Here is a 10,418-nt window from a genome sequence, read left to right as displayed (position 1 = left end):
ATGACGTCACCCACTGCATGCACTTTCGGCAGCCTGATTGTGTCCAGACTGAGGAGAAATCAGATCAGATCTGAACACAATCGGGCCACAATGGGACTTTTGTGCATCTAGACCCATCTTTTCAATGCAATCTTCCTATCCTGATAGCAGAAGTTGCATGTAAGTGTCAAGTGTGGACATGGCCAAAGATAACACAATCCACTTGAAGAATAAATAGCATCAAAGGAAGACCAGACAGTTCAGTGTTAGGGAGGTGTGGCCTAGGTGAGAGACAGAGTCATGTACATTCAAACGGGAAACTGACAGCTCCCTGAATGACAGCGGCAGACTGGAATGATTGACACACTATGCACCTCCTTATCTGTGATAATGCCCCAGGTCTTCCAGGTCAGATCCAGACACAGCTAATCGATCACCATCTCATGCCTATCTCTCTTTAAGCCATGACCTGTGCCTCCCCTGCCCACCCATCTTCAGACACCGACCACTCCCAGACATCGACCCTGGCACTGGGTTGAGCACGCTGGGCTGCGATCTCTCCTACAGACACACACGTACAAATGCACAGGCACACACACCGTTACCTCAGCAACACCCAAAAGCAGCCTCAAATTCCCACAAATCAATATCCCCCTCCCTCCCACGAACCTACACGAGCGCTCAGGAACAATCATAAGGCAGGGGTGACATGCCTTCAACGTCCCCCAGAAAACAAGCAGCTCGTCAGCCTGCGAACCCCATGGGCTGCCTGTCTACCTGTCAGCGCCCTGACCGTCTGTCCAACCACGTCATTCCTTCAATCTATCAGTGTCTCCTCACATTTACTCATCTGTCTCAACCACTAGCTCCCTCCACCCCGATCCAAAGTAGTCACATTTCCCAACTCTTTGACTTAATAAGGTCATATTGTGGAAAATAAACAAACCGGTTGAGGTTCTTGTTGTTTTTTGTTCAGATGTGAAACAGCCACGGCAGTCTATTGGCTTCGTGTTTTAACAGCTCCAGCAGTCACGGTCTTTAACGATTGCACTGTACACACTACAGACATTAATATTCCTCCACTGGAGCTGATCACTTCCCTGTTCCCTCCCTGTGTACTGCCAATCATGCGGCTGAGTGTTCTGAGAGAATAAACGCCTCCCTCCCTCCCTGTCTGTCTGTCTGTCTGTCGTGATGTCTGTGCGTTTCCCACCATCAGCCGGCCTGTCAGGGAGTCAGGTGCCACATGTCAGACAGACACCGACAGTGAATAAATATTTCAGAGATTTCTAGATAGATAGCGCCTCGCTGCAGAAGAAGACCAGGTGTAAAACAACAACAACAACAAACAGAGGGAGGGAGGGAGAAAAAGAGAGACGATTTAAAACCGATACTTTAGATCTGCAATCACTCCAATGGGAGAACAGAACTAATTTTAAAAGCCCTTTTAATCAATAGAAATCTTACTGTCCTGTTCAAATTAATTCAATTCAGCACTGCAATTTGCACTGGGAGACTGCCATGGCTTGTGTGTGTGTATGCATGTGCATGAGGGTGTGCATGTCCATGTGCGTGCGTTCCTGTGTGTGTGTGTGTGTGTGTGTGTGTGTGTGTGTGTGTGTGTGTGTGTGTGTGTGTGTGTGTGTGTGTGTGTGTGTGTGTGTGTGTGTGTGTGTGTGTGTGTGTGTGGTTAGCCCTTGTTACAGGCCTGCTGAGAGAGGTAGTAATGAGGGACTAGAGTGTGGTCACTGTGCACTTCTGTCAACTAGCCCATGCTGGCCTACACGGGTCAGAGGTCAGGGGCTGTGCTGTGCTGTTAAAAAAGAGTGTTGTGGCTGAGTGGTGTGACTGAGATAGAGATGGACCCAGCTGTCTGAACCCAGGGTAACATGCTGCTCCTTATGATGGGCAGGAGAGCAGGAAAGGGATGGGCTGTGGAGAGAAGCAGAGGTGATTACTGCTACCCATCTTTACAGAACACACAGCCAGGCATACAGCTGGTTGGTTGAAATGATGTCATGTTATCTGGCTGGAATGAAGTAATTTCAACCATTCTTGTCCGCTGGGATTAAGCTCAACATACAGGACTATGAAACTGTCCACAACTACCATTTCTATTCCGTCATGACCCGTCTTTCTGTCTGTACCTCCTTGATGTAAAACAGCATAACCCATATTTATTCGAAATAAAAATAAATGAAATGCGCATACATTCAACATGTTCAACTCAACACTGGCATTCAATGTGGGAGAATGTCTATGTTGACCTTATAGCAGCTGTGGGTAGTAATGTGGAGTGGTAAGATCTTTCTATCAAGCAGCACTTCAACAGGTATCTGATATCATTACAATAACAAACGTAATTGCTTATGTCCAAATTGTCTATTTCCTGTGTATTTGCTACATTATCTGACTGTGAAGTATGTGTGATTAATGGCTCTGGGAGCAGTAGTGAGTGTAGTGTTCTCTAGCATTGAGAGATTGAAGGGTCCTGGAGGTACACAAGTCCACACACAAGTTGGGATGGTAGTCCTAGTTTTGTGAAAAGGCAAAACCCCCCTTGGTTAGTCCGGCAAGATCTTCCCTTGCATTAGACTCCTCTCCCTCTCTTTCTCTCTCTCTCTCTTAAACACACAGACACACACTCAAACACACACTCACACTCAGTCACTATCACACACACACATAAATGCACACACTCTGTCCACTAGCACACAGATTGCAGGGCTCAACTTGTCCTTGTCCATCCAAAACATTTGCGGCATGATGAGCTTGGAAGACAAAGTGAATTTGTTAGGACAGGGTTGAGGACACTGCAGGAAGCCTATCACTAACACATTATACTTGATGTCTGTCTCACTACAGGGATGGAGGGCCTGTAGCCCACTCAACACCCCCCAATATTACGACAATACAACAATGACACACAGGCCAAAGGGGAGGCAAATTCTTTTTGGTTTCCTAAAATCTCTTCTCCACCTTGGAAGGTTTCATAAAGTCTATACAGTGGATAAATAAGTAATCTAATTGATAATAGATGATTAAGGATCAACAATATGTGATCCTGTATGGGATGAAAAAATATGTCAGTCTGCTCTTATTGAAGCATGTATTTCCGCTGAAAAGGTTGATTCTGTTCTTTTAAAACACACAAAAAAGCATCTATACATGCAGGTATTAGTGCATAGGTTCCTGCAAAAAAGTACTATTGTGTTGTCCATCTAACCATCAAACCAAACCCCATCATATGAATTTGGCATAGTTAGAAAGAAAGAAATGACCATCTCTTAAATGGATATCATTTTCTGTTCACACCCTCCTGTCCCTTGATTAGCATATCTTTTAAATATATTTCTATGTATATACGTATGAATAAAAAAGGGAAGAGGACAAAACAAAAACAAAGAAAGAGTAGTAGTCTAGGGAGCTCGAAGTTACCTGGTTAAGTGTCATCTTTTAAATCACAGTAATATTAAGATGGTGGAAATGATAACGATTAGAACACAGTGAAGTCTAAAAGAGAATGACATCATACAGGAAGATTGTTTGTGTACTAGTCCAGGGAGGGTGCACAGGAGGGTGTGATCAGACCTCACAAATTGGAGGTTAGTTTGGAGTGGACAGGTTCTAGTTCAGAGTGGGCTGCCGAGCCTTTCCGTGGCGGCAGGGCCGGGGAGGCCACGGGGGACTGAGTCTGGTGCTGCAGGTGTCCTGGAGACATCTGGGCAGGGACAGGAGGAGCCATGTGACCTGACACCGAGCTACAGGGTTTGGGCACTAGGATGGGGGAGGAGTAGGGCGAGGAGAGGCAGTATCCTGGCTCCATGGAGGAGGGGCGTGGGGGTGAGGACCGTGGGGGTGAGGACCGTGGGGGTGAGGACCGTGGGGGCGAGGTGTGAGGGGGTGAGGAACGTGGGAGTGAGGAGTATCCCATGGCCTGGGCCACATCCTGGGGCAGGGAGGGGTTAGAACAGGACAATAGTTTCATCTCCTCAGAGAAGCTGCCCAGCCCCAGCAGAGACTCACTGCCGGCTGCGTGCTGCTGGCTGGGGAGGGAGGTCTGGGGCATGAGCAGAGAGCTGTGGGACCCCGTGGTACTGGAGGAGTCGCTGTAGTGGAAAGTCCTTCCTGTGACTGGGCTTTGGACCGTAGGGCTAGGCCCCAGGGGGGTGTAGCAGGGTGAGCCGTTAGCTGAGCCGTACTGGGCCAACGAGGCCAGGGCAGACCTCTCCAGGGACAGCTGAGGGACCAGGCCAGACTGGAGGCCAGACTGAAGTCCAGACTGTAAGCCTGCCAGGCTGAACTGGGCCAGGGGGGACGGGGAGCCCTCTGGGGCCTGCTGGGTGGAGGAGGAGGCTGGGGAGCCTGGAGGGGGGGAGTGGTAGAACCCACTAGGAGTCCTGCCCCCGCCTGCAAACTGCTGCAGGGAGCCCACATGTGGAGGCTTTAGGGGCAGCTGGCTGTGGAGCAGTTGACAGGGCGGAATGTTGCTGGATGAACCAGTGGACTGGGGGCTGATACTACAACCAGAACTAGAGGTACCCAGAACTCCAATTGTCATTCCACCTATAGCCCCTCCCATTGCCCCTCCTATATGCCCTCCAGCTGCCCCTCCCATTGCTCCACCAGTAGCTCCCATATGGCCTCCACTAGTTCCTCTAATGTGCCCACCACTAGCCCTCCCTGAGTACCCCCCAGTGGCTCCTCCTATATGCCCTCCAGTAGTATATCCTTCTATAGATCCACGTCTACCCCAACCAGTGGCCCTTCTTATTGTCCCACCCGTGGCCCCCTCATCAGCCCGTCCTATTGCTCCTCCTATTTCACCTCCGGTAGCACCTCCTGAAGACCAACCTGTAGCCCCCCCAGTAGCTCCCCCTGTTGCTCCACCCATACCTGCTCCCCCCATGGCTCTCTGCTGGAAGAGGGCAGCAAGAGGCGGGGTGGTGCAGCGGAATGGCTGCTGCGTCTGGGGCTGTGAATGGAGCTGGGCCGTGCTGTGGGAGGGAGAGCCCCCGGAGGAGGAGAAAGGCCCAAAGGGAAAGGCGGAGGCCCCGCTAGGCCCAGGCTGGGTTCCACTGCTGCTGGACGCCTGCTGACTGGAGCTGGCTGCCCCTGACCCCTGAGTCGTGTGGTGAGCCCGGAAGGAGGCCAGCAGGGCTGTGTCCATCCCAGAGCAGTGCAGTTTTGACGGGGTGCTGGAGGGGGAGTCAGGCCCCATGAAGGAGGTGGGCGCCGACGTGTGGAACTTCTTCAGCCGGCCGGGGGGAGGGTCCTGGAGGTTCCTGGAGCCCAGGACCGTGACCGGCGGGCGGAAGAGCGCGGCGGGGAGGTGTGGGAGGTGGGGGTGGTGTGTCAAGGCGATGGCCACAGAGGTGGTGGCGGCAGCAGCCTGCAGGGGTGCCTGGATGAGGGGAGCCCAGATGACGGGGGTGTGCCCCGGAGACGGGGGCTGAGGTGGAGGAATGTTCTGGAGGAGGTGGGCACAGGTGGCCATGTCTCTGTCATGCTGCACAATCTGCTGGATGATCTCGTTCTCCTGGTAGTTGAGAACGCCGGAGCTCAGGTCGTGCTGCACCTTGTGCTGCAGGAGGGAGTTCTTCTTCCCTGTGACAGACAGACAGACAGACAGACAGACAGACAGACAGACAGACAGACAGACAGACAGACAGACAGACAGACAGACAGACAGACAGACAGACAGAGACAGACAGACAGAGACAGACAGACAGAGACAGACAGACAGAGACAGACAGACAGACAGACAGACAGACAGACAGACAGACAGACAGACAGACAGACAGACAGACAGAGACAGACAGACAGAGACAGACAGACAGAGACAGACAGACAGAGACAGACAGACAGACCGTCCAGTTAGTTAGCTAAACACTCTGGAATTGCATCTGATTTAAAGATAATTTTTTCACTCTACAGTTAGCCACACACTGCCTGGCCCTACTGCACAATAACCAGCTACATCATAATCACCCCTGATCCTGTGAACAAGCAACACATTTGCCAACAAAGGCCACTGAGTGTTACTGAGTTTTAGCCCCTAGGCTGCACATTGACTATTAAAGGGCGTCAGAGTGGCTGTGATCAGCCTACTCCCAGACTCCTCTTTGATTCCTATTTCACATGGTCGCTGCATTCTGAAGCACTTCTCCCTAACAGCACCGAGCACAAGGACAGAGCTTGAAAAGAGAAACCCTGGCTGAAATTTGGAGGAGGGAGATAGAGAGAGGGAGGGTGGGAGGGAGGGAACGTAGCCTACCAAGGGGAATAACACAGAGGAAGCATGATAGCTCCAGCAGGCTGTGTGTGTGTGTGTTTGTTTGACTAGCTCTTACTGTGGAGCCGTAGATAAGAGGCAAAGTGAATGCAGATGAAACATGGCTCTGAACGGGGACATGGCTGACTGATATGGAAAGAATGAGGGACTGGTCAGTGTTCACACTAACGTCAGTGATTTCACAGTGTAGGGCAGTGCTCCTCTGCTGTCAATTGATGGCCAGAGCTCCATGGCCGGTGGTGGAGGGGTCAGGGGTCAGCCACTCACCAGATTACAGAGACAGGATGGGGATGGCCTGAAATAGCTCACTATGACGAGCTAAGTACCAAATAGCCTTTCTTCGGGAAAAGGTGAACTCAACTCTGGCCCTATCCCTCTTGGGTGGACGTGCCAGCATTGACAGGGTTAATTCACACGGCCATTTGTTCTAAAGCACTAATCCTGAAAGGGTTGAAATCGTACAGTACCCGCACGCTCAGCTCACTACTGTCAATGCAATTAGGCCCAGATCAATCTCTCTCCATTTCAGATATGAGAGGCTAGCGATTAGGGGGAGCAGTGCTGGGGGCTGTCTCTCGGTCCGCCCTGACCCTGATGCCGCTTGCACGCCGCCGTAGCAGGCCCAGCACTGATCCGATTGCACAGGGTCCATTAAGACAGTAATGAATTAATAGGGCATCGCTGTGTGAATGACTTCATTATGCAGGAGGGCTGGGGAAAGGTGAACACCATTTTCACCAAAGAAAGAGCCCCCTGCCTGCAGCCATTGTTCAACATTTCATTAGAGACATTCCCAGGGCCATAATGAAGCATGCAGAGATAGTTCAGTTATGATAGAGGCGTGCTGACGTTCATTGTGAATCTTTTACTTGTCTGGGCTGGTTGAGAACTGAATGAAGTGTCATATCAGTGCACACGCTGTACACATCACTGAAATGGTGCTAGAATGAAAAGATCCATGTATTCTATGTACTTAACCATAACTACTGCATTCCAAACACCTAGCTCCCCTGTTCTTCAGGGCCAATACAACAGATGATCCAATCTCTTACTGTTAGCACCGGACATGTTATCTGTCACTGTCTGTTATGTCAATTGTATATAACTAACCAAACTAAATGCACTACTTTTCACTAGGTCAACTAGGTGAGCTTTATATAGTGAGTCCTTCACCACCACCATGGGGTTTTCCTCTCTTTAGCTTACATCACTGTCCCTGCCTGGAGAGATTATCACATACGATGATAAAACAATATCCTGTAGAACAGAGAGAGTTCTCTCCTCTCTTCTCTCTGTGGTGCCCATCGGTCCCTCCTCCCTGGCAGCCAGGGCCCACGGTGCCAGATATGTGGAGGCCAGCGTGGGAGGGGTGGAGACATCTGAGCTAATATGACATATCTGTTTGCTTGGCCTACTGGTCCAACTGGCCCTGAGCAGGTCACTAACATACACAAACACTGACTCCATGGCCTCCTCTCCTCTTCGCTGGCTGCTCACTTAGCTGGAAACAGCTCCCCTCCAGAGGATTCCTCAGTTTGATTCCCAGACAGACACCTCCATGTACAGTACAGTGACTGGCAGCTGACTCACTTTGTAATTTACTCAGCCAAACCATATCCATTTACTACAACATCACGTTTCATTTGTTCCATCCGGGATTTTAACCAGTGGCAATCTAGTACAGAGTGCTACCTGGGGACTGTAACACGTCTTTGAATACATTCATACTTCACAATACTTGACAATGGAGAGGCAGATGATTGGCTGTAACGATCAGCTCAATTACAGTGATACATATGGAGTTGAAAGTAATGTTGTACTATGTAGTCTCTTACCTATGCGGTCCAGCCGGTCCAGAGCCACGGTCTCGAAGGCCCGTCTCATCATGGGGTACTCTTCCAGGACCTCGTTGAAGTTGTCCACAGACAGCGAGTACAGACGGCAGTAGGTGTCTGCTCTGACGCTGGCTGTTCTTCTACCCCGCGTCAACAGACAGATCTCTGCACAGGACACAGGAAGAGAGGAACGTCGACACTATGACGACATGATGACGTGTTCACTAAGGTCAAGGTAGAGATCCTGTTGTCGTGCAGGGCTGATGTTATGTCAACGTTGCTCCACTTCTTATCAAACGTCAGGGAAATCTTTGTGAAGGCTGACAGAAGTATTAAGACCTAATGTTTCCTATGACATGTATCCCCCCGGCTGAATTCTCTCATGTGTGAACTTGACCTGAAGGGATTACGCACACTGCTGTGAAAAATAGATAAATATCACTATTGTCCCACTTACCATTTATGATGGTGAAAATGGGGAACAAAAAAGTGAACCGCTGAACCAGGGGTAAGCAACCGTGTTCCTGGAGCGCCACAGGTACTGCAGGATTAGGTTCCAACTAGGCACCACACCTGACCAACTGAGCTAATCGATCAGTTCAGTGATTGCCTAAATTCAACACACCTGGTCTTCCTGGTCAAAAACATGAAGTGCTTGCGGCACGTCAGAACCAGGGATGCCTATACCCCTGTGCTGAACTGTTTTTTGTCTCTCCTTTTTAGCATTACAAATTAGAATTTTCTGTAATCCACAGCTGAAGCACTTAATGCCATTTTGAAAGCTTAGAGGTTTGCTAGACCTCCTCTGTCATGCCAGATCAGGAGAATAATGTTCCACTTAGCAGGCAGCCGTGCTGTGGAGCTCTGACACCAACAGCACCCCTATGCCGTGTGTCTGCTGCGGGTGTGTGTTGTTTGTTTGTGTGTGTGTGTGTGTGTGTGTGTGTGTGTGTGTGTGTGTGAGTGTGTGTGTGTGAGTGTGTGAATTTACTGTATGCGTGCCATGTGCTTTTCTGTCACAGTCACACACATCCCACTTGTGGGCCACTCTCCGACTCTCACTTTTATCTACTCTCCGACTCTCAGTCACAATCCCACTATAACACTTAGTCTTTCTCAGAAAAAGACTTTTCCAACGCCACACTCTTCTTTTCAATTCTCAGTTGGTGCAAAATTAACTGCCTTTCTCCTGCTCCCTATGTAACATTTACTAGGAATCCCTCTTCCGTCATATCACTTTGAATCTCACTTCTCACTAATCTGTTTTTCTCTCTCGCTCTCCCCCTCTCCTTTCCCCTCTCATACTGCCTCTCTGTGTATTGTACAGTGCATGGCGGGTTAGAGAGGATGAGGGCTTCTGCCTTCTCTCTAGTGCAGCCAGATACCCAGCCAGCCAAAGCCTCCTTGTCCCTGACCATGACTGCCCTAATGAAAAACAACATGTGCAGCTCATCCTGTGTGTGTGTGTGAGGGGGGGAGTTGTGTGTGTCTGCGCTGCTGGGTAACCCCATTTGTGTGTTTGTGTGTGGGTGCTCCCAGGTCAACCATGGCTCTGCCTGTGTTGGGGGTCCGTTTTCTGCAGGCCTGCTCTGCTCCCAGTAATCCCCTCTGGAGAGAAGCGTCCTGCCCTGCCTGGCTGTGTTAAATCCTTTTGCCTCGTGGCTTTCTGGCTGAAACCAGCACTGCTGAGATGAGACACTGAGCTGCAGAGCATTTCTTCCGGCCTTATCTGCCTGTCTTAAGAGAAGAGGATGTAAAGCCCAGACTCTTAGCACTGGTACCTGAACTCTGACTGTAGAAGACCCAGCATGGAGCAATGAGTAGCAGCTAGAGGTCAACGCTAAACAATGAGAGATTAACACTCAATCCTGGAGAACCAGGGATAAATGGAGGGACAAACCCTGCGACCCTGACAGAGGAACACTGAGTTGGACCCATGTCAGAACTAAAGATGAGAGTCATTATACATGGACGCCTGGTCATATTTGAGGAAATATGAGGTATTATTGCTAATAAGCTATTGACTTTAAAGGCAAACATCCTCAAGTGGTTCTTTCTGTGTTTAAACATTGCTGCTATGCTGTACCGTGAAAGTCCCGAAGCACTAATTGTAATTGACTAATTGATTTTGCTCGCCGCCTACGTCGGCTATGAAACTAACATTTATTCGATGGTGCATCTAAAAAGCACTGTGACCTCTGTTCTATCCTGCTCAAGCACAAACTCCTCTTTGGTAGTACATCATTAACAGTCAAATGATGTATGAACGGTTTAATCTCTATGCTGACTCACTTTTACAGTCTGATGCA

General features: G+C 49.7%; 1 protein-coding gene across 1 annotated transcript in view; it reads right to left on the bottom strand.

Moving 5' to 3' along the window:
• Positions 1-1,613: 1,613 nt before the first annotated feature.
• Positions 1,614-10,418, bottom strand: part of LOC106587216 (potassium/sodium hyperpolarization-activated cyclic nucleotide-gated channel 3) — a 95,949-nt gene continuing 87,144 nt past the window's right edge. Inside the window, exons 7-8 of the mRNA XM_014175391.2 lie at positions 8,110-8,274; positions 1,614-5,586 (exon numbers count right to left, since the gene is read on the bottom strand). Coding sequence (XP_014030866.1) covers positions 3,572-5,586; positions 8,110-8,274 — 2,180 coding nt within the window. The 3' untranslated portion in view covers positions 1,614-3,571. The remainder of the gene's footprint in view (positions 5,587-8,109; positions 8,275-10,418) is intronic.

Source organism: Salmo salar, chromosome ssa26 (assembly GCF_905237065.1).
Source record: "Salmo salar chromosome ssa26, Ssal_v3.1, whole genome shotgun sequence".
Lineage (NCBI taxonomy): Eukaryota > Metazoa > Chordata > Actinopteri > Salmoniformes > Salmonidae > Salmo > Salmo salar.
Note: the sequence above shows the minus strand (reverse complement) of the source record. Positions and strands in the feature narration are given on the sequence as shown.